The 25,202-nt window shown below is 41.1% G+C and overlaps 1 protein-coding gene across 1 annotated transcript in view; it reads right to left on the reverse strand.

The window, feature by feature from the left end:
• Positions 1–7,117: 7,117 nt before the first annotated feature.
• Positions 7,118–25,202, reverse strand: part of LOC109931476 (TBC1 domain family, member 2B) — a 154,202-nt gene continuing 136,117 nt past the window's right edge. Inside the window, exons 6-9 of the mRNA XM_048617018.1 lie at positions 16,954–17,073; positions 14,655–14,840; positions 13,855–13,976; positions 7,118–9,138 (exon numbers count right to left, since the gene is read on the reverse strand). Of these exons, the coding sequence (XP_048472975.1) occupies positions 8,940–9,138; positions 13,855–13,976; positions 14,655–14,840; positions 16,954–17,073 (627 nt within the window). The 3' untranslated portion in view covers positions 7,118–8,939. The remainder of the gene's footprint in view (positions 9,139–13,854; positions 13,977–14,654; positions 14,841–16,953; positions 17,074–25,202) is intronic.

Consider the following 25,202-nt stretch of genomic DNA (forward strand, 5'->3'; position numbering starts at 1 on the left):
TCTCTGCATGAAGTTCTTCTTAAATCTATCCCTTCTTAACTTAAACCTATGCCGTCTAGTTTTCAATTCCCCATCCCTGGGGAAAAAGGACCATATGCATTCAACCTATCTATGCCATTCATGATTTTATACACCTCAATAAGGTCAACCAGAGGTGTGTAATAACATCTCTGAACAGGCTGATTACAACATAAAGACAATTAACAGTTCCCACTGTACTTCCATGTCAACCAGTCAGCACCCCTCTTCTCAGCTGGTACATACAAGAACTGGGAGCAGGAGTAGGTCGTCTGGCCCTTCGAGCCTGTTCCGCCATTCAATAAGATCATGGCTGATCCTTTCGTGGACTCAGATCCACTTACCCGCATTCTCACCGTATCCCTTAATTCCTTTATTGTTCAAAAAAAATCTACCTTTTTTTTTAAAAAGCATTTACTGAAGTAGCGTCAACTACTTCACTGGGCAAGGAATTCCATAGATTAACAACCCTCTGGGTGAAGAAATGCCTTCTCAGTTCAGTCCTAAATCTGCTCCCTCTAATCCTGAGGCTATGCCCTCTTGTCCTAGCTTCACCTACTAGTGGAAACATCCTCTCTACTTCTATCTTATCTATTCCCTTCATAATTTTATATGTTTCTATAAGATCCCCCCTCAATCTTCTGAATTCCAATGAATATAATCCCAATCTACTCAGTCTCTCCTCATAAGCCAACCCCCTCAACTCCGGAATCAACCCAGTGAACGTCCTTTGCACACCCTCCAGTGCCAGTACATCTTTTCTCAAGTAAGGAGACCAAAACTGCACACAGTACTCTAGGTGTGGCCTCACCAGCACCTTGTACAGCTGTAACGTAACCTCTCTGCTTTTAATTTCAATCCCTTTAGCAATGAAGGACAAAATTCCATTTGCCTTCCTAATTACTTGTTGTACCTGCAGACCTACCTTCTGTGATTCATGCACAAGGACACCCAGGTCCCTCTGCATAGCAGCATACTGCAACTTTTTACCATTCAAGTAATAATCCTTTTTACTATTACTCCTACCAAAATGTATGACTTCACATTTATTTACATTGTATTCCATCTGCCAGACCTTTGCCCACTCACTCAATGTATCTATGTTCCTCTGCAAAGTTTCACAGTGCTCTGCACACTTTGCTTTGCCACTCATCTTAGTGTCATCTGCAAACTTTGACACCCTACACGTGGTCCCCAGCTCCAAGTCATCTGTATAAATTGTAAATAATTGTGGTCCCAACACTGATCCCTGAGGCACACCACTAATCACTGACTGCCAGCTAGAATAGCACTCATTTATCCCCACTCTTTGCTTCCTGTTAGTCAACCAATCCTCTATCCATGCTAATACTTTACCCTTAATGCCATGCATCCTTATCTTATGCAGTAGCCTCTTGTGCAGCACCTTGTCAAAGGTCTTTTGGAAGTCCAGGTACACCACATCCACTGGGTCCCCATTGTCCACCTCGCTCGTAATGTCTTCACAGAATTCCAAAAGATTTGTCAAGCATGACCTGCCCTTCATGAACCCATTGCTGCGTCTGCCCAACGGGACAATTTCTATCAAGATGCCTTGCTATTTCTTCCTTGATAACAGACTCAAGCATCTTCCCCACTACAGAGGTTAAGCTAACTGGTCTATAATTCCCCACCTTTTGTCTACTTCCCTTTTTAAACGGTGGCGTCACATTTGCTGTTTTCCAATCTGCTGGGACTGCCCCAGACTCCAGCGAATTTTGGAAAATTACCACCAGTGCACCTGCTATTTCTTCCGCCATCTCTTTTAGTACCCTGGGATGCATTCCATCAGGGCCAGGAGACTTCTCAATCCTTAGCTCCATTAGCTTGCCCAACACTACCTCTTCCGTAATTATGATTGTTTCCAGGTCCTCACCTACCTTCGTCTCTTTGTCTATTACTGGCATGTTATTAGTGTCCTCCACTGTGAAGACCGATACAAAATACCTGTTCAATGCCTCGGCCATTTCATCATATCCCATAACCAAATTCCCCTTCCCATGCTCTAAAGGGCCAACGTTTACTTTAGCCACTCTTTTTCGTTTTATATATTTATAGAAACTTTTCCTATCTGTCTTTATATTCTGTGCTAGTTTTTTCTCATGTTCTATCTTACTTTTCCTTATAGCTGTTTTTGTGGCTTTCTGTTGACCTTTAAAATTTTCCCGATCTTCTAGTTTCATGCTGTTTTTGGCCACTTTGTATGCCTTCTCTTTCAATTTGATAGCCTCCCTTATTTCTTTAGACACCCATGGCAGATTACCCCTTTTCTTACAGTCCTTCCTTTTCATTGGAATATACTTTTGCTGAGCACTTTGAAAGATTGCTTTGAAAGTCCTCCACTGCTCGTCAACTGTCCCACCATAAAATCTTTGTATCCAGTTTACTTTAGCCAAGTCCTCCCTCATTGTATTGTAGTTCCCCTTGTTCAAGCACAGGACCCTTGTATTGGATTTTATCTTCACACTCTCCATCTGTACTCTAAATTCAACCATACTGTGATCACTCCTTCTAAGAGGATCCCTAACTATGAGGTCATTAATTATTCCTGTCTCATTACACAGGGTTGGTGTTCACTTTCTAATGTTGGTTTTCTTGTCTTTCAATCTCGATGATAAGATAAAAAGCTTCACCTCTGTCCTTTTTGGGCAATGTTTAAATTGCATAACTCCGAAGGGTGGTGTTGAAAGTGGACAGGTTATTCTAAACAGTTTCTTGCCGTGCCTGATCAGTAGTTGAAGGGGTGGGGAGCATATTTTGCCTAAATGACGGACTGCTCCTGAAACCAGATGCGGATGTAGCTCATGCAGACTACAAGAGAGAGAAGAGATAGACCCTTGGTCCAGACGCGAAACGTCAGCTTTCCTGCTCTTCTGATGTTGCCTGGCCTGCTGTATTCCTCCAGCCCCACACCTTGTTATCTCAGACTCCAGCATCAGCAGTTCCTACTATCACAATAGAAAGCTGTTGTTTCATAAATCTAAAGAACAGAACCTAGGAAGACTCACATAGAAGACTGTGAAGAAAAAAAGATGATGGACTGCAAGCTCTGGAGACAATCCCTCCCAAACACCACAATATTAAAACACATTGTCATGGCATGCATTATTCATTTTGAAGCAAATCCAATAGTGGTTGAAAATAGCCAACCAAAACAAACATTTTAGAATTGGAAATTTCTTGTACCATTCAGCAAATCGGTGGCTTTAAGTTCAAGATTGTTGTTTGTGTTGAGCACACAATTTTCAAATCTTTACATGAAATTCAAGGTATTATCATCATTTTTCTCCCAGAGGATTTTCTACAAATTACTAATGAACCTTACTATTTTTTTCCCCCTTTATTCATTCAGGGGGTAAGGGCCTCACTGGCTAGGCCAGCATTTATTGCCCATCCCTAATTGTCCACAGAGCAGTTAGGAGTCTACCACTTTGCTGTGGGTCTGGAGTCACACGTAGGCCAGACAAGGTATTGAATTCAAATTCATATTGTCCTGGTGGAATTTGAACCCAGGTCCCCAGAACATTACCAGGATCTCTGGATTAACAGTCCAGTGATAATACCACTAGGCCACTGCCTCCCCTTACTTCATTACACGATACCCGATTCAAGATTTTATCAGTAGTCAGGTTCACAATGTATTACTCCAAAAAAAAATTCCATGAAAATATTCTACAAACCCATCTTCTAGAGTACTCTTGACAATTTGATTATCCTGGTCTATTTGAACATTAAGCTCACCCATAATTATGTTACCTTTGTTACACGCTTCAGTAATTTCATGTTTAATGCTTGGTCCAACATTGAAACTACTGTTAGAGGGCATTCAAACTATTCCTGTCAGTGTTTTCTGACTCTTGCTTTTCTTAATTTCTACCTATACTGATACCATTTCACGAACTTGTGAAATCGGATATAATCATTGGCAAGAAAGTAAGTCATCCTTCACTCTCAGGGGTACCACTCCTTCTTTGCCATTCTGTCTCACAGAAAGTAGTATGCTTTCCACCTTTCTTCAGCCTGTAATCATGTCTCAGTGATGGCAACTCGATCTACATTATTTTCCTTTATTTGTGCCACTATATCATGACTTAAGTTGATTCATGCAATTATTTGGTTAGAGGCTTAGCCAGTAGATTGCACAACTGAAGTAACAATGAACATTTCTCCTGTGTTTACCATGGAGAAAGACACAAAGACTTGGGAACAGTCCATATCACAATAGAGGTGGTGTTGGATGTACCAGATGCATGAAGGTGGATAAATCTTCTGGTCCTGATCAGATATATCCAAGAACCCTGCAAACGGCTAGAGAAGAAATTGTGGGGGCCCTGGCTGATATATTTGCATCAGCCAAGGGGGAGGTCCCGGAAGACAGCGAATGTTGTGCCCTTATTCAAGAAGGGGTGCAAAGAAATACCTGGGAATTACAGACCAGTAAGCTTAACATCTGTGGTAGGTAAGAAGATTACGAGGGATAAGATACACATGCATTTAGAAAAACATTTTAATTAGGAGTAGTCAGCATGGCTTAGTGCGTGGGAGAACTTGTCTCTCAAATTTGTTAGAGTTCTTTGATGAAGTAACCAGGAAGGTTGATGAGTGCAGGGCGGTAGATGTAGTGGATTTCAGTGAGGCTTTTGATAAGGATCAACGTAGTCGGCTGCTCTGGAAGATTAGATCGCATGGAATTCAGGGAGAGTTGTCAAATTGGATACACAATTGGCTTGATGGTAGGAAGCAGGGAGTAATAGTGGAACAATGCTCGTCAGACTGGAGGCCTGTGATTAGTGGTGTGCCACAGGGGTCAGTGCTGGGGCCCTTGCTGCTGTTATCTATATCAATGATTTGGTGAGAATGTACAAGGCATGATTAGTAAGTTTGCGGATGACACTAAAATAGGCGGTACCGTGGACAGTAAGGAAGATTATCAGAAATTGCAGTAGAATCTTGATCAGTTGGGGAAGTAGGCAGAGATATGGCAAATGGAGTTTAATATAGTTGTGTGAGGTGTTGCATTTTGGAAAGTCAAATCAAGGTAGGAATTTCATGGTGAATGGTAGGGCCTTAGGGAGTGTAGTGGAACAATGGGATCTTGGAGTTCAGGTACATGGTTCTCTAAAAGCAGAGTCACAGGTAGACAGGGCAGTGAAGAAGGCTTTTGACAGACTGGCCTTCATCAGTCAGGGCACAGAGTACAGAAGCTGGGAAGTTATGTTGTGGTTGTACAGGATGTTGAGGAGGCTGCACTTGGAGTATTGTGTTCAGTTTTGGTCACCTTGCTATAGGAAGGATGTCATTAAACTGGAAAGAGTGCAGAAGAAATTTACAAGGATGTTACCAGGACTCAAGGGAGAGGTTGGACAAGCTAGGACTTTTTTCTTTAGAGCGTAGGAGACTGAAGGGGTATCTTATAGAAGTGAATAAAATTATGAGAGACATAGATAGGGTAAGTGCACTCAGTCTTTTTCCCAGGGTTGGGGGAAATCGAGGACTACAGTGTATCAGTTTAAGGTAAGAGGAGAAAGAAATCATGGGAACCTGAGGGCAACCTTTTTACAGAGGGTGGTACACATATGGAATGAGCTGCCAGCAGAAGTGGTAGAGACAGGTACATTAGCAGCATTTGGACGAATATATGGATAGGAAAGGTTTAGAAGGATATGGGCCAAGAGCAGGGAAATGGGGTTAGCCTGGATGGAAATTTTGGTCACCTTGGACTAGTTTGAGCTGAAGGGTCTGTCTCCATACTGTATGACTCTATGACTCTAATAGGTACTCTCACTTTCTTAATTTGGAGACAGAAAGAAAAACTCACCAGCTACTCGAATCTGATAAAAGATTTCAACAGATCTCCCAGCCAGAAGATAAAGCCTCTTATCCCAATGCACTGAATTCTCAAATTTGCTATTACAGACTCTAACTACACCTCACTCAGGCACAATCACTTGAGCCAACTTTCAGTTGATTGACAGTTCACAGCCACTAGCAAGCAGCCCCATTGGCTCTCTTGTGGCACAGTGGTAATATCCCTACCCCTGGACCGAGAGACTCTGGTTCAAGTCCCACCTGCTCCAGAGGTGTGTGGTGATATCTCCAAACAGGTTGATTAGAAAAATAGGCTAAATAAAAGATTTAAACATAGAACATTACAGCGCAGTACCGGCCCTTCGGCCCTCGATGTTGCGCCGACCTGTGAAACCAATCTGAAGCCCATCTAACCTAAACTATTCCATTATCATCCATATGTTTATCCAATGACCATTTAAATGCCCTTAAAGTTGGCAAGTCTACTATTTTTGCAGGCAGGGCATTCCACGCCCTTACTACATCACCATTAAGGCTCTTGTGGCACAGTGGTAGCATCCCTACCTGTGGATCAGGTGCTTAATAATATCGCTGAACAGACTGATGAAAATATCTGAACAGCCCTGTTTAAACAAGGTCATCTAAATTACGTGAAGGTCATTAATACTGTCTCACAAGTCGGCTTAATCTATATTTAAACTTGAGGAAAAACTTACCACATGAACCAAACTCACTATTACACTAAGTATAAATCACACTCAGGCAGTCCCTGATCATACTGCAGACCCTCCGAACAGTCCCATTTCATGCTGATAAGTAACCAAATCTAAAGGCCAGCAGGAGGAGAGTGTTTTTCTCCACACAGATATGTTTTGATTTTAAGTGCAAATTCGTAGAATACTATTTGAAGCCTCATCCATTTTCATCTCTGTATATTTTTATAGATGGTCCAACCCCACATAAGTTAATGAGGTGCACAGAAAAGCTGAATAGCTTATTTTCAGGGAAAATGTTTGATATAACTGCTATCTTGCTTTTTTAAAAGTGCCTTTTTTTTTGGAGAACCATTGGGAAATAAATGTTGAGCAAAACTGCAACTTTCCCTGCTGTGGTCAGAACAGAACACAGCATCAGTGCAAAGATGTTGAACTCTGAAGGACAATCTGTTCCTGTCCTTTTCATAAATCCAGCAGAAATTGGACATTCTGTACTAATAAACCAGGTAACTGAAGCATGATCTTATTTAAAAAAAAATGATAAATTCAAGAGACACTTCATTGTGGAAAAATCACTTTAATGTTCAGAACCCCAAAACTTCAACATCAAAAAAGTCAATGTTCAGCATAAACAAAATATTTTCCTGCTTTCTTCAGGTGCTAGGACTCACCCCACAAAGATTGTGGACTGGAGATAGAGCAATATGATTACAGACATTCAGGCTTTTAATCAGCTCCGACATTTCTCTCAAGAAAATATAAGTAGCAAAATTTCTAGTCAAAAGACTGTATAACCATTTACTATAGAGGACCACAGCCAGCAAAAAGTACTTATACGCTCTTCTAACATCCTGCAGTCAAATTAGGGTTAACCTCAGAGACGAAACTTGCATGAGACATCAAAAGTGTAAAATAATCCTGGTCTGGTACACATCAACCTCAACTCAAAGTCATGAAACAAGTATTGTGTTTTGAAATATGGTCCCATTTCACTAAAATAATACTCAACTTGGTGTGGATCTAAAAATATGCCATATTTTGTCCTTCCTTGCTGTTGCAGTGGAAGGAGAGTTAAGGTGAGAGCTTCCACCTATTCACAGTTTACAGGTAAGATATTCAGGGTTTTGTTGTTTTACCAAACTGAAGTGTCATGTTATAGTGATAGTTACACAGTCTAAATTTCCAGTGGCAATTCACGATTGCAATACAAACAGAAACAAAATTTAAGTCTCACAAATGAACCAATGTGAAAACATTTCAAATTCCACTGTGCAGTCAGTATTGTAAACTGAGGAGACAATCTTCAAGAGATTGTGACAGATAATGTGGATTACAGAATTTACAAATGAAATTTTGCAAAAAGCAGGCAGAGGTGATAAGACAGGAAAATTTGCAATCCATAATGAAACCAAATGGGCTGATTGATGTTCTAAATGATCAATGAAGATCATCTGAGTGTAAACATGGAATCATACTTCAGCTGAATACTCAATGGAGGCAAAGCTTAATTCAAGATTTATCAACACCAAGATTTTAGTGAATTGATAGTCTGAGCAAGGCTAAATTACATCAAGGAGCATATTTTCCCTTTCCCCTACTATTTGGAAGGAAAATCAAATGTAAAAATTATTTCAAGGCAAGTCTTTACCTCCTCCTTATTTAATACAAAATAATTTTTGGTTGTTAAGGAAGCCCGCTTCCCAAAATACTGATATGAAAAACAAGTAAGGATCAAAGCCAATGCAGACAATCAGAAATTACACAAGACAGGATCTTCAAATAATACTGTTATTGTATTGTAATTGGTCCCATGACTGGCTAACCAGAAGGGATAGTTTTTTGTCATTACTAAGAGCAAAAAGTAAGCCGAGTGTTCTAAGTGCTGGTACCTGGCACATTTCCATCGTCAGTCCGAAGGTTAGTTTGACACAATCTTCCATTATGTGCACTTACAGGGAAACATGCTCAGCATATTTCTTTCATGATGGAAGACAAAGTTTACTTTGAGGATGAAAAGCAACTCAAAAAGAAACTGTTTTTCTTATATAAAATAATTGCCAAAGAGAGCCATTCCCCTCTCTACAACATTCAATTGAAAGCAGATGACTGATACAGGTTTACTTAGCAGTCAAAAGGTGGACAGCCTTACAAGGACGGAACAGTGATCCATGTTGGAGCACCCTCCTCATCAAAGCTGCCACCACCTGACTGAGCTGACAACCAGGGAACTGTTCTCCAACAGCTCAGTATGCCAGATAGCCCTGGGACTCAAACTCCTAAGTAGATAGTCTGGAAATTCCAGGTGTGTTTCTAGGCCATTCTTACAGGTTCCATGATCCAGAAAGGCTGTTCAGTCCTAAAATGGGACTGCAAGTGCACTTAGGTGTCCTCATCATCATCACTGATCACATCCCTCCGGTCGGGGGTTGCAGTTTCACGTTCCCGGAGAAAATCTTGGCGGATTGCTTCAAGTTCACTCAACTCCTGGCGTACCTTCTCCAAGTGGAAAGTTCTGCGACTATGGATCAGCCGCATTGGAAAAGGATTCATGTCCACAAAGGCAATGTTAGTAAGTTTCCTACAAAAAAAAATCAATTAGGAATTTGGAAACAATTTTAGGGAAACATTTCATTTTGTCACTACCCTGCCAATATTCTCCTTCCCCATTCCCCACTCCTGGTCAATCATGTAGCATCAGTCATAGAGCTCCCTTGTTAAGCTACTAGTGGACAGCAAGGAATTCTGTGCATCTTGATCGTTCACAGGAGCCAGTTTGTTGTTAACGCAGGCTTGCTTTACACAGTGGCCGCCAAGTTTCTTGCATTAAAACAGTGACAACACTTCAAAACTACTTTATGGACAGTAAAGCAATTTGGAGCATCCCGGAGATTAAGTACTTTTTATAGTTTTAACATGTGAATGAGGAGCAGGAGAAGGCCATTTAGCCCCAAGTATAGCCAATTTAGATCTTGGTACTGTACCATGTTACTTAGCTTCATTTGATAAAGAAATGCACAATGGGATTGTGGACAGAGTGAAGACTATACGATAAAGTTTTGGAGTTATTGCTGTAAGGATGACAGGGCTCTGTTTAATTTGTGTTTAGCTTAAATCCAGAGTTCGGAGGTTGAATAAGACAGAGATGCTGTGCTCCTGGCTCATTGGCTCATCAAGAAATCATAACTGTAGTTGTGCACTTGTAATTTATTTTAAGTTAATGTAATTTTTGTATTAGAATTAACTTTGTAACAATGTGTCTAAGTTTTTAATTGAATAATCCTTTAGACTTCAACATACCCCGTATAACAAATTTGTAGAGATTAGTACACTGAGCTTCTATATCAGTTGTTATATAAAGGCTAACACAGAACTGTTACCAAGCATTCAAACACAGCAAAACCCAAACCAAGCAGAACAAATAATCAAAAGAAAATAGTAAATGACGGTATTAAATGACCCGATTTAATGGGAACTTTGCTCATTAAACGAGGATTAAGTATGAGCTTAAAGATATCAATCACTGGGTCCTTACCATTGTTCCCTCTAATTTTCTTACTGACTGCATGGGCTTCCAAGGTCCAAATGCAGCAGTGACCTCCAGAATTGAAAGCCAATGCCCCTATCTCCTTGCACAGAACCTTGGAGTGCACAAACCTCCTGACAGCAAATGCTTCCTTTTTTCTTTACCTCTTTATTAAAAATCACATTTCAAACTATTACCTTATCTTAATAATTATAACAAAACATAATGAAGAGGATGGGCCCTTAGAGAACTGGCATCTTAAGGAGCCAGTCAGGAGACAGTGGGAGGTGACATCAGTCAATGTCCATCACCTTTAAGAGCCAATTAGAGATTGAGCAAACATCCTTAAACCTATTAGTTACAGGTCTCACCTACCCTGGACCAATCAAGATTGATCATGCCTGTGGCTTAGAAAGGGTTAATAAACAATAGCTCTTGGTGACCAAAGCTTGAAAGAAGTTTGTAGATATTTGTCTTCCAATCAGGAGTGTAAGGTCCTTGAAGCATTGGAGGGGGAGAGATCCGGTGTCGACCAACACCCTAAGCTGAACCAGAAAGCAAGAGCCCGTAGTATGCCCATGAAGTCACTGGCCTACTTTAATAGATAATATTTATAATGTAGTAACATTTCCTGAGTTACTGTGCTAGACTGTCTCCTGTTGCTTTAAGTGGTTAAAATCCCAAAACTAATTAACATTGGGATTGAGTTTAAATTATTCAAGCTCTAAAACTGACAGTGTACATTGAATAGTTTAACTAATCGGATTGGCCTGAAGTACAAAAATATATTGTGAATGGATTACTCTAGTTGGATGCCGAAATCTATTCCAGCAGCTAGTTGTTTTTAAAACAGTAATTCAGGGAACGTGGGCATATCTGGCCAAGCCAACATTTATTGCTGATCACTAACTGCCCTCAAGAAGGTGGTGATAAATTGCCCTTGTAAACTACTACAGTCTATTTGAGGTATGCAGACCCATAATTCTGTTAAGGAGAGAGTTCCAAAACTTTGACTCAAACAGTGTATCTGCTGCTCTTGTATGGTAGATGGTAGTTGCCATGTTGGAAGATGCTAAGGAGCCTTGTCGAATTTCTGCAGTACATCTTGTAAACAGTACACTGTTGCTACTGAGCAAGTGCATTGCTTTGTTCTGAATAGTATCAAGCTTCCTGAGTGTTGTTGGAGCTGCACTGTCCAAGCAAGTGGGGAGTGTTCCATCACATTGCATAAGATGATGGTGCCCTAGGTGGCTCCACTCTATATGCCATAACCACGTGATGTAGTGTCCCCTTCAGACATCTTGTAGCCCAAGAACATAAGAAAAAGAGCAGGTAAAGTTAATTCAGAGCCAGCTCTACTATTAAATACAATTATGGCTGATGATGTTGACTTGCTCGCCGAGCTGGCTTGTTTTCGTTCAAACGTTTCATCACCTTGCTAGGTGACATCATCAGTGCAGCCTCCAATGAAGCTATGTTATTCCATTCCGCTTGGAATTTATACTGTCTGATCCGTTATGATGAGTAGTGTATGGGTTTGTGTAGGGGTCCAATTCTATATTCCCACACATACAGAACCAATGTGGTTTACAAAATACCATGCAATGACTGCCACAAACATTACAATGGACAGACAGGAAGGAAACTAGCCATCAGAATACATGAACATCAGCTAGCAGCAAAACGGCATGACAAACTCTCCTTAATATCTGTACACTCAGACAATGAAGGCCATCAGTTTAACTGGGACAAGGTAACTATAATAGCCCAAGCCAAACATAGACACACATGGGAATTCCTACGGGTATGGTTCTCCACCCATAATGCAATCAACAAACATAGAATTGGACCCCATATACAAACCCATTCAGATCAAAACCGACCGGAAATGACGTACTCACCATAACAGACCAGACAGTATAAATTCCAAGCATTATAGAATAATATCACTTCATCAGAGGCTCCGCTGATGATGTCACCCAGCATGGTGACGAAATGTCTGAATGAAAACAAGCCAGCTCGGCAAGAAAGTCAACAACCTCACCCACAACCCGAGCTACAAATCTTTGCCAAAACTTTATAAATTATGGTTGATTTTGGGCTACAAGTCTCCATTCCTGCCCACTCCCCACATCCCTCAATTCACATAGACTAACATATGTCTATCCCAATCTTAAATATACTCAGCAAAGGAGCATGCACACTACTCTCCAACAAGACAGAATCACCTTTGCCATTCAACAGCAATACCAATGCTAAATCTTTCACCAGCTATCCTGGGGGTGCCCATTGTCCAGAAACTTTACAAGACCAGCCATTAAATACACAGTGAGGTAACAAGTTATGTATTCTGCTGCACGTAACTCACCTCCTGACTCCTTAAAGCCTGTGCAGCATCTACAAAGCACAAGTTAGGAGCGTGATGGAATACTTGCCTTGATTAGTGCAGCTCCAACAACACTCAGAAGCTTGACACCATCCAGAACAAAGCAGCTTGTGTGATTGGCATCCCATCTACCACCAATGCACAGTGGCGTGATGCACTGCAATAACACATCAAGACACCTTTGACAGCACCTTCCAACTAGTGACCTTTATCACCTACAAGGACAAGGGCAGCAATGTATGTGAGCAACAGTCCCTGCAAGCTCGCCAGATCGTGCACCATCTTGATCTGGAAACAAATCCTTATTCCTTTGCTATCACTGCATTCGTATCCTGGAATTGCTGTATTAACAGTAGTCTCAGTGTTCATACACACCATGGACTGCAGTTTCAAGAAGATGGCTACTGCCTCATCTTCACTGGAAATCGGGGATGAACAATAAATGCATGGCTCACATTCAACAAAAGAATGAAACAATGCCATGCGACATTTTAGAGTAAGGGACCCTAAGGAGGGAATAAAATTAAGGAAGATGACTTCCTGATTCCTAGGTTCTGAAGACACATTTGAAACCCTGTGTGGAGGAGAGGTGGAGGAGTTAGAAAGCATGCTCTAGAACACACAGGTGTGGAGACTGAAGGATGGGCCACCAGTGGCCTACGGGAGAATGTATTGCGAAAGATTAAGAGGGATGCTGGAGCAAGGAAACAGAAGGAGCTGAGGGGGAAGAAAGGGCTCAATGTTGATGCCGGGTTGCCATGGCTATAAGTACAACAAGATACCAATTTTGCACCGTAGGCAAGATAATGCCTAGGTGAAAATTCAACTTCAAGAAGCACATGGTACCAGCAAATTGGTGACACCAGGCTGCTAGTCACACTGTGATATCATCATTGGACTAATAATCCAAAGACAGCTAACAGAATTTAAATTCAACTGATAAAGTCTGGAATTGAAATCTAAACTCAGCAACTGATTATCCAAAAGGGAATCTGCCACAAAAACGAAAATTGCTGCAAAATCTCGGCAGGTCTGGCAGCATCTGCAGAGAGAAAGCAGAGTTAACATTTCGGGTCCAGTGACTTCTTCAGAATAGTCTGGCCTACCTGTCACTCCAGACCCACAACTCTCAACTGTCCCCTGAAACGGCCCTAGCAAGCCACTCAGTTCAAGGACAATTAAAGATGGATAACAAATGTTTGCACTGCCCACTAAAGAGTTTTAAAAAATTGTAAATGAGAGGTGACATAGCTTGTATAGCGATTGAACATTAAGCATGCATTATTTTAGAAGGGTATGGCAGCAATAAGCGAGGGAAAAGAACATAATCAGGATTCATAATCAGCTCAGGACATTTGTATTGGGGTTAGTAGCACTAAACTTACCTTGCATCAAGAATAGTATGGGTGAAGTATCTCAAATACTTGAATATGGACATATTATCCTGAAGCTTCAGAAACTCGTCCTCCTTGAATTTGAAGACTGCAAGTGCATAGCGAAATATAACCTGCATTTATGCAGAAAGTGATTTAACCAAATAAACAAGTAAACAGCTTGTGTTCCAGATGACCACCAAAATTAGCAACATCGTAATTAAAATTAGTTTAAAAATTAATGCTTTAAAAATGATCAATGAAAATGACGATTATACCAAAGTGTTACACCAAGATAAAGTCAAGTTTGTATAAGGTTCACTACCTGTTCTAAAGTAATTTAATTCTTGATTTGAAATTTCTGTAAGGATCATAAATATTATCAGCAGTTACAATGAATACAGAAAGTAGACATTCCAGCCACATTACTCTAAACCCAAAGATTTGAATCATAGAATAATAGAATCCTTACAGTGTGGAAACAGGCCCTTCGGCCCAACAAGTCCACACTGACCCAGACCCAGACCCATCCCTCTATAACCCACCTAATCTACACATCCCTGAACACTATGGGAAATTTAGCATGGCCAATCCACCTAGCCTGCACACCTTTGGACTGAGGGAGGAAACTGGAGCACCCAGAGGAAACCCACGCAGACACGGGGAGAATGTGGAAACTCCACACAGTCACCCGAGGATGGAATCGAACCTGGGTCCCTGGCGCTGTGAAGCAGCAGTGTTAATCACTGAGCCACTGTGCCGCCCTTTACAGGAAAAGATGACTATTTAAAAGAGAGAATTAGAGACTCTACCTTTGGACCTTCATACAGGAATGAATCCCAGATACGGAACATGATGTCACTGACAACACTATCCACAAATACCACGAGAAACCAGTTAAAGGTGATGAGTGAGAAATCGACCTTGTACTGTTCAAAGTGAGCGTGTAATCGTGGCAGCTTCTCGCTTAGCAAGTCTTTCAGTACTCGCTGGTCAACCTAGTGTAGAGAAGGGGACAATTTCAAGTCTAAAGGAAAGCTTACATTTACATTGAGCATTTTTCATGCCCTCAAGATATTTAAAACACTCCATTGCAAAAAAATGTTCATTTTGAAGTGCTGCCAATTTATACACAAGATCCTAGAAATAGCTGAAACAAAAACAGAAATAGCTGGAGAAACTCAGCAGGTCTGCAACATCTGTGGAGACAAAGCAGAGTTAACTTTTCAGATCCAGTGACCCATCTTCAGAACAGTTAGTAGTTAGGAAAAGGTAGTAAATATACTGAAGGCTGGGTGGAGGGGTGGCGTTTCACAGATCTCTCAGCAAATAGGTGAAGATGGAGCCAAACAAGACAGCAAGAAAGTATAGGTTAGGCAGGGATAGAGGGATACATTATAGTAAACCAGGGAAAAAGAACAACTGATAATGGAGCCCACAAGTGAAAATGAGTTGGCTGTGCTGAAAGCAGCCATACCATGACAGGAATAGGGGTGTGGAGATGTGTAAACGACGGAGGTTATACAATTATTGAACTCAACGGAACCAGGAAAGCTGCAGGGTGCTCAAGCGGAAAATGAGATGTCATTCTTCCAACTTGTGCTGACCCTCTAGTGTCACTACAAGATCACTGACTTCCACAGTTACCTGGACTACACGTCCTCATACCTTGCTTCCTGTAAAGACTTGATTCCACTCTCCTAGTTTCTCTGAATCTGTTGCATCTGTTCTGATGTTGCCATCTTCTGCAGGGTGGACCTCAGAAAAGTCCTTCTTTGTCCTCAATCAATGATTCCCTGCACTAAGGTGGACGGGGCCCTCAGACATATCCGATCTACGTCCCAAACTTCTGCCCTTGCACCTTCACTTCCCACAGTGATAGAGTCCCCAGTACTCACTTTCCAACCCACCAGCATCCACATCCAAATTACCATGAGCCACCATTTCCAGCATCTCCAGCAGAATGCCACCACCAGACATATGTTCCCCTCCCTTCCCTGGTCAGCATTTTACAGGGACTCTTCACAAATTTTTTCATTCCCTGTAGTCCATTTTAGTCTATTTCTTAAAAATATGGTACTATTTTCTCTAATACAGTCCAACACTTTTGTTTTACATACCTTATTCCTCTTTTTTCTTATTTGTATGTACTGGAGTCCAACCCGTCAACTTAGTTTGAACCCTTCCCAACCACAAGATGACCTTTAGGGGTCGGTTAGTTCAGTTGGCTAGATGGCTGCTTTGTGATGCAGCCAACAGCCTGTGTTCAACTCCTGCATTGGCTGAAGCTACCACGAAGGTGTCTCTTTCTCAACTTCTCTCCTCACCCAAGGTGTCGTAATACTCAGGTTTAACCATTTTCAGCCGTTTCTCTAATTATACTCCTATGGTCCAGTAGGGCTATGGTGACTTTACCTTCAAGTGACTTTCCCCACAAGGATGCTGGTCCCATGTCATGTTGAGCAGCAGCTATTCCTTTTCAATAGGTATCTTCCATCAGAACTGGTCCCACTGTCCCAAGACTGTGAAGCCCTCCCTTCTACACTATGCTTCAAGCTGTCCAGTGATCCTGCACTGCCTCCTATTGCTACTCTGGCTAATGTGCGGCATTGGGAGTTACACAGAGATTGCAATCATTGAGGTCCTCCTTCTTACACATCCCCTCCTAGCTCCTGAAAACTGCCTGTTAGAGAGGACAGGTATTGAGGTCCTATGTTGTTGGTACTGATGTGCAGCACAACTTCTGGCTCAGTCCCTTTCCCTGTAGAATATTCTGCTACTCAAAGAGTCACAACAGACACTATTTGTCTGAAGATTCATACCAGACTTGAAAATGTTTCTGTTTCTCCCTGCACAGACCTGCTGAATTTCACCAGCATCCTGTGATGATTTCAAATTTCCAGCATTTGCAGTACTTACAGCCTTTGGATACTATTTAATGATACTTTCGGTGGGTGGCATGACACTGACAGGTGTCTCTGGTCACTGAAAAATGGAGGAAGTCAGGAACTGTTTCACCTTTGCTCTGGCCTCATTTATACATCCACTGCAGAAATGTACCAATGGTAAACTAAATTAGAAAGGAGAATAACAATTGTGTAATGATCTCACCTGCGACCCGATCAGGTTCTTTGTATAATAGTCTGGAGTCATAAAACACTCTGTAATAGCAACTAGACACCAAAACGCCTCTTCTTGTTCCAGGTACAGAAGTGCTATTCCTGCCAACCTATGCAAAAGATTTCACGCATTTTAATACAAGCTAATTACTGCTTCTCTCCTCAGAACACACTTACTGCTAGCAAATGACAATTAACATTTCTAAATACAGCCATTCCACATTCTGTGCAAAGAACAGTAAGCCACCTTTGTCTGTGACCTCTATCTTCTGTAATAGTGTACAGAATTACAGAAAATTAATAAAATCAACAATTGCTCACTAATAAAGTCTAGACCTTCAGTTCATGATGCCCTTAGAATTACAAATACATCTGATGGTTAATGGGTAGAGAAAGGATCAGATGACATAAAACCTACTACTTGCATGTGCCATACCTTATTTTCAATGTATTTTCTTTTATTCATCCATGGGATTGTGTACCTCACTGGTCAGGCCAGCATTTATTGCCATCATGATTGCTTTCATGAAGATGGTGACAATTTGTGCCCTTGAACCATTGTAGTCTTTGTGGTGAAGATATTTGACATCGTGGTTTATTGCTTCTATCAACTTACATGTGTCAGTATGATCATATTAATGACTCATATTAATAACTTGGAGGAAGGAAGTGAACGTACCATAGCCAAATTTGCTGGTAACACAAATAGGTGGAAAGGCAGGTTGTGAGGATACAAACAATTTACAGAGAGATATAGATAGGTTAAACAAGTAGGCAGAAAGTTGGCAAATGAAGTATATGGGAAATTGCCAAGTTGTTTGTTTTGGAAGGCTGAATGAAAGAAAAAATTATTTAAATGGAGAAATTTGCAATGAGCTGCAACACAAAAGGGACTTGGGGGTACTTGTGCATAAATACAGAGAGCTAGCACACAGGTGCAGATAATGAGGAAAGCTAATAGAATGCTGGCCTTTAAATCAATGCGTTTGGAATATAAAAGTAGGGAATTCTTACTTCAAAATATACAAGATGCCAGTCAGACCAGATCTGAAGTATGGTGAACAGTTTTGGTCCCCTTACTTAAGCAAAGATGGGAGGCATTTCAGAGAAGGTTCACTAAAATGATCCTAGTATGGAAAGGAACAAAAACAAAGTTGCTGGAAAAGCTCAGGAGGTCTGGCAGCATCTGTGAAGGAAAAAAAGAGAGTCAAAGTTTCGGGTCTGATGATCCTTCCTCAGAACAGTATGGAAAGATTGCCTTATAAACAAAGGGTGAACAGGTTGGAGTTGTACTCACTGGAATTAAGAATGAGAGATGATATGATTGAATTATGTTGGATTCTTAAGAAGCTTGACAAGGTAAATGCTGAGAGGACGTTTCCCTTCATGAGATTGTCAAGGAGTAAGGGGCATAGTCTCAGAATGAAGGGGCACTGATTTAAAACTGAGATGAGAAGGAATTTCTTCTCTCAAAGGGCTGTCCCTCTTTGGAATTCTTTGCCACAGAGATCAGTGGGCACAGAATCCTTGTGTATATTTAAGACTGAGACAGATAGATTCTTGAGCAGGAGAATCAAGGGTTGTGGGGAGAAGACAGAAAAGTGAATATGAGGATTGGCCATCATCAAATTGAATGGAGCAGGCTGCAGGGACCAGACAGTCTTACTCACATTAGGGAGGTGATGGCCTATTAACCCAGAGATTGAGATAACATTCTTGGGTCCTGGATTTGAATCCTGCCATGGCAGACTATGAACTTTGAATTCAATAAAAAAAATCTTCAATTAAGAGTCTAAATGATATCATTATCAATTATTAGGAAAAAACCTAATTCACTAATGTCCTTCAGGGAAGGAAACTGCTGTCTTCACCTGGTCTGGCTTACATGTGAAGTCAGATCCACTGCATGTGGTTGACTCTTGGTGCTGGGCAATTTGAGATAACCAAATGCTGGCCTAGCCAGCAACACCTGCAAATAACACCACAGATGAGACACAGGTTCCACAGCCACTCATGTCTCACAATCTCAGTGCCATCACTTTGGAGGAATGTTGAGTAGGCAGGGGAACATAATCATTTTGGGCAACTTGCATTGGGTAAGATGGTAGGTATAGGAGTCCTCTCTCTCTGCCTTGCAGCGGAGGACGGGGGAAGTAGACCTTAAAACATTTAAACATAAAAATTCTCCTAAAATTGAAGAAACTACTAATTTAACATGACAGGCAAAAGATTTAAGGACTTGACGGGTGTGTATATGGAATGGGCTGCCGAGAAAGTGGTTGAGGCAGGTCCAATAGCAACATTTTAAAGACATCTGGATTAGATGTGCGGATGGGAAGGGTTGAGAGGGATATGGACCAAATGCAGGCAATTGGAACTAGCTGAGTGGGTACCATGGCCAGCATGGACCAGTTTGGTCCGAAAGGCCTATTCCTATGCTGTATTACTCTATGACTATACACAGGTAGGACACGATGGCAAGGGAATGGAGTATATACAAATTTAAATCACATACAGTGATGGACACTCTTTGATTTATTCTTATTTTGCTCCACACCCAGGATTTCTGAGACACGATATAACGAACAGCTTGTAAATTTAACCACGTTGATCTGGACAACGAGCTTCAGAAGAATAAAGGCACTAAACAGCTTCTACACACATTTCTTTTTCTTCATAAAATGATTGTCAGTTTATGAATGATTGGGAGGGGACCAGAGAGGTGCAGACTTTACTGCGTGGAAAGGGGAGTTGGATTTTGAACATTTCCTTCTTGCACTTACATTTGTCATCCATGTCAGTTCATGTCCTACTCAGATATTGACAGGGTGAAATAGAGCCATTGTAGACCCTACCTTGAATGATTTAAAAATTAAATTAAAAAAATTTTGGGAGGGTGTCCTCAGAATCTTGTGACATTGAGATGGTTAATTGTCTTCAATTTTCATACATTTGAAACTGCACAATGACACAAAAATCATCCTTGACAACAGAGTTCAAAATCCCAGAACTGCCTTCTGATTAGCGTTGTGGGTGTAGCAAGACCATACAGATGACATTGATTCAAGGCATCTCACCACCACATTCTCAAGGGCAATTCAGGATGGGCAATATATGCTGGCCTAACCAGTACTTTCTTTTAAAAAATCAAAAGGGCATTTTCAGGGTAAAGTTCAGTAGATTTTAAGTGAAAACAGAAAGCGCTGAAAATACTCAAAAAATCAGGCAGCACCTATGGAGAGAGGACCAGAGTCAATGTTTCAGGTCGAAGACTGTTTGATGGGCAGTTCTAATCAAAGACCAAAATGAAATACTGATCTTTACTCTCTCCACAGATATACCCTTGACCCTATAATCATTTCAGCATTTACTTCAGATATTCACCATTCACAGCATTTTATTTTAGAACACAGAAACAAAGAACTGCAGATGATGAAGATCTGAAACAAAAACCAGAAACTGCTGGTGAAACTCAGCACATCTGGCAGCATTTGTGGGGAGAAAGCTATATTAACATTTCTTCTTCAGAAATGATGGCAGCTAGGTGGTATATATACTGTAGATGGGTCAGTTGGAAAAAGGAGTAAAGCAGATATGTGGAGACATAGCCAGGAGAGAGCAAAAATCAGTTAGGCAGATAAAGGGGTGAATAGTAGTAAGCCAGGGAAGGAGAAAACCTGATAATAGGGACCATTAGTAGATGAAAATGGGTTGGCTCTGTTGAAAGCAGCCTGTGTCATGACAGGGCCTGGGTGTGGGGATGGGTAAAGGACATGGGAGGCGGTGTTCATATTCTAAAATTATTGAACTCTATGTTGAATCCTGAAGGCTGCAGAGTCCCCAAGTGGGAAATGAGATGCGGTTTTTCCAGCTTCTGCTGAGCCTCACTGGAGCACTGTAGCAGGCCCAAGACAGATGTTGGCCAGGGAACAGGGTAGTGTGTTGAAGTGACAGGCAGCTGGAAACTTGGGGTCATTTTTACGGACAGAACCTAGGTGTTCCATAAAACGGGGACCCAATCTGCGTTTGTCTCCCCAGCGTTGCTGTGACCACATTGAGAGCAGCGAATAGAGTAGACTAGATTCAGTGATGTGCAGGTGAATCACTGCTTCATCTGGAAGGTGAGCCTGGAGCTTTGGAAAGTGGAGGTAAATGGGAAGTGTTGCTCCTTCTGTGCTTGCATGGGAAGGTTCAGAGATGGTGAGAGGGGTGTTAGGACTGGAAGAGTGGACGAGGGTGTCCCAGAAGGAATAGACCCCATGAAATGCTGACTAGAGAGGGAAGGGGATTGTATGTCTGTTGGTGGCATCCCCCTGTGTTGAGCATATACCTCTTCCTAACTACTATCCGTTCTGAAGGAAGTCACTGGACTCAAAATTCTACTTTCTCTCCACAGTTTTTGCCAGACATGCTGAATTTCTCTAGGAATTTCAGTTCTTGTTCAGATCTTCAGTGATTGCGGTTCTTTGTTTTATAGATCTGTCAGCCATTTGTTTAATTTAACTTTATTAATTGTTGTCAATGTGCACTCAAAAGGAGAATTTGCATCATGTACAATTCATGCCAAAGAGCAGTAAAAAAGCTAGGCACATGTCTGAAGCCTTAATTTCAGGAACTGGCTTTCATTACTACTCAACATCTTGATCAATTTATTTTACACACTCATCTGAGATAGTGCTGCTAGAAAGCCTTCATCATTTCAAGATTTCTTTAACAGAGCAGATAGTAACATTCCCAAAATGTAACTTGTTGCAGTAAACTGGTCGCATTCAATTTGGAGAAATCCAAACAATAGGCTTGGGCCTTATTTATAGAAGTTGTCATGTTCTGCAGACGCTAACAACCACCACTAGATGGCAGACAAACAGGAGGCTGGAAGAACACAGCAAGCCAGGCAGCATCTGAAGGAAAGGAGCAGCGAACATTACAGGTATAACTCTTCTTCAGGACTGAGTCCAGATGTTGCCTGGCTTGCCGTGTTCTTCCAGCCTCCTGCTTGTCTATCTTGTATTCCAGCATCTGCAGTTTTTTGGTCTCCAACCACTAGATGGCAAACATTCCACATGTAAGGATTTCATAACGTATTAATCAACAATCTCATCTTGTATCAAAGCAGTGGATAAGCAAGGCAAGAAATGAAAATTAACTGCCAATTTTAATTAGAGATCAACCTTTCTGTTTGGGGAACTAAGGACAAGAAGTAGCCTTGAATCAGGCAGCTCAGAAAGATGAGCAAAGAAAAATATGATTAACTGGAAAACAGAAGCTTTTGCCAATAGCAAGGAGTCAAACATATGACAGAAACAGCAATGCTCAATGCCATAAATCATCAGCATTATTGAGCCATTCTAAATTGGAAATTAAAGAACAAACAACAAAAACTGACTTCCTCACTCTGCTAAAGGACAGTATAAAAGTGTATATTCTTCACTGGCTGCACAAAAATGGGTGATCTTAAAGCCTCTTAAATGGTGAGTGAAGTTCCAAGTCAAACTGGTCCACTTCAGAACAGTTTTAGCAGTTCAGGAGTTCCTTCCTCTCTTCTATTCCACTGATTTTTCCTTCAGGGATACGAGAGGGTGAATGTGAAGAATCACTTCACCCAATTACCCATTCCCATGTCTCAACAGAGTGACAGCTCACAGCACAAATAATTAATGACCCAAATTGCTTGTGGCATCTCAGTTTCTGCTCTTACATCCTACGAACAGTCATCAATATTGAGTGTTGTCCATCTCAGGCTGATTTTAAAGAAACATTTCGTCTTCCTAATCAATAAACAAATAAGTACTAACAGTCTTTGGGCTGGAACAGGTAGTGAGTGAAGGGGGCTCTTTGCAAATATTGAAGGACTAGTTACAAAGTTGAGAAAGAGTATTTAATGACTTTATAAAATCAACAGAATCTCTACAGCACAGATAGAGGCCATTCGAACCATTGAGTCTGCACCGACCCTCTGACGAGCATCCCACTCTATCCCTGTAACCCCACATTTACCATAGTTAACTCACTTAGCCTGCACATCCCGAACACTACAGGGCAATTTAGCACAGCCAATTCAACTAACCTGCACATCTCGGCTGTGGGAGGAAACCCAAGCAGATGAGGACAGAACATGCAAACTCCACACAGACAGTTGCCTGAGGCTGGAACAAACTTGGGCCCCTGGTGCTGTACGGCACCAGTGCTAACCACTGGACTACTGTACCACCCCGCAAAGAGTTTATTGAATTTTGTAACATGCTGTCAATCATCAGGCATATTTGTGGGAATTCCACTGGCCTCTAAAATGGAGAAATCTCAAAGGGGTCTAAAGTGATGAAAGTCACTATTGTTACGAAGTTGTCTAGAGTGCATGGTCCCTTTAAGAGATAAAGTGCTTTTCTAAGTTTAGAGATTTATACAAAAAAAAGTCTGTATGTAGTTGAAGATGTACAGCCAGTCATAAAATGGAAACATGTATCGATCTGGCTTAGAGACTAGAAACCTTAGGCTTGTTTTGGGGTTTTGGCAATGAACTGGAATCAGCCAAGCACTTAGTGACTGAAAGCCAAATGAATTTAAATCTGATGGTTTTGACAACCTCAGACCAATGCTAATGCAAGAAAATTGATACGTCATCCAAGGTACATAAGGAGAGGGGCTGAGAGTGAACCGCCATCTGAAAAATAAGCACCTAGCTCTCTCAAGAAAGCACTATCCTGTTCATAAAAGGTACCACCCTGGCACTTCTGGCTAAGAGTCTTCACTGAGAAAATATCCCTTACAGAATCAGCGGAAGAAAGGTGCTTGTGGTGTGAGATCAACAGAAGGCAGTGTTCTAGAAGAGACATTCTGTGAGAAGTTGGAGAGATTAAGTTTTAATGTATTGTTGTCTTATTATTTGGGTTTATATAAGTGGGACTTGTTTATTTGAACAGTATTCCAGTAGAATTTAGTTCAATTTGGGTACTTAGGGCGGAATTGTTCAGCTTGTTAGTAATTTTGTTAATTTGTTCATTGTTAGGGTTAAATAAATAAATTGTTACTTGTGACTTATAAAGTGGAGATCAGGGATTTTCTCTCTTTTAACCACTCTTAACAGATTATGAGGGACAAGGCAAACTTCTGTGGAATTTTTGGATTTAATTATTGGAAGGGAACCTCTACTCCCATCATAACATATTGGGGCTTGTGTTTTGGTTTAATTATCAGAGGGGTTCAACCTTCCTCCCCTTCGTAACAGCTTTGGGGCTCAAGTCCGGGATCTGGCCAGTCCATGTATGGGATCTAAATGGATCTGAATGGATTTGGACAGATTTAAACAGACTTAAGGATTAGTGTTCCTGATCTTAAGTGAGAAAAATCTGTTTAAATTAAAAGTGAGGGGAATGACTTTTAACTTTGCTAAAGAGGCTCTGGGGTTTACAGATGCTTCCCAAAGAAAGTTTAGAAAAACAGAGGAAGGATATACTGTTAGAATTAGCAAACAGGTTAGAACTGGGTTTGTCTGGACTGTCTTCTGGAACATTCTGCCTTCTTCAGCCTTTCTCCCGTCAATCTCACGTCACAAATGCCTTTCTTTTGCTGACTCTGCTCTCAGGGACGTTTTTCACTGTAATTGCTTCTGTGAGGACTTTTAGCTAGAAATGCCCTGGTACCTTTTAATTAGGTGATACTTTCTCAGAGCTAAAAGGTATTGTCTCTTCGGCAGTTGGCTCACTCCGATTTTCCAAATGCCCTCATCTTTATGCCCATGATGACATAACAATATTTCTTACGTAAGATTGGTTCAATGTTGTCAACACCATCAGATTTAAATTTAAGAGGTTTTTAAGTGCTTGATTTAAATTGATTGGCTGAATTGAAAAGACTTGTTGTCTTGGTAAAAATGCTGCTCGGTTGTTCAATACAAAATGTTTCCATTTGGGGGCTCTCTGTGCACCTGCACTTCAAGCTGCTGGTCAGACATCCATTTTAACTCTAAGCACTGAAAAAACACCATCTTTAATGGGATGACGCACTGTTTTTCCCACAATCACTTTTTACCAACAAATTCTAACTTCCTGCCTTCCAATTCACGAAAACTCTACACAACTTCATAACATAAAGATCACAAATGGGAATGTTAACTAATGATTGCACAATATTCAGCACCACTCATTACTCCTCGGGTATTGAAGCAGACCATGGTCAAATTAACAAGATCCAGACACAGAGGATAGTAGGAACTGCAGATGCTGGAGGATCTGAGATAACAAG

Source organism: Rhincodon typus, chromosome 36 (genome assembly GCF_021869965.1).
Source record: "Rhincodon typus isolate 14 chromosome 36, sRhiTyp1.1, whole genome shotgun sequence".
Taxonomy (NCBI): Eukaryota; Metazoa; Chordata; class Chondrichthyes; order Orectolobiformes; family Rhincodontidae; genus Rhincodon; species Rhincodon typus.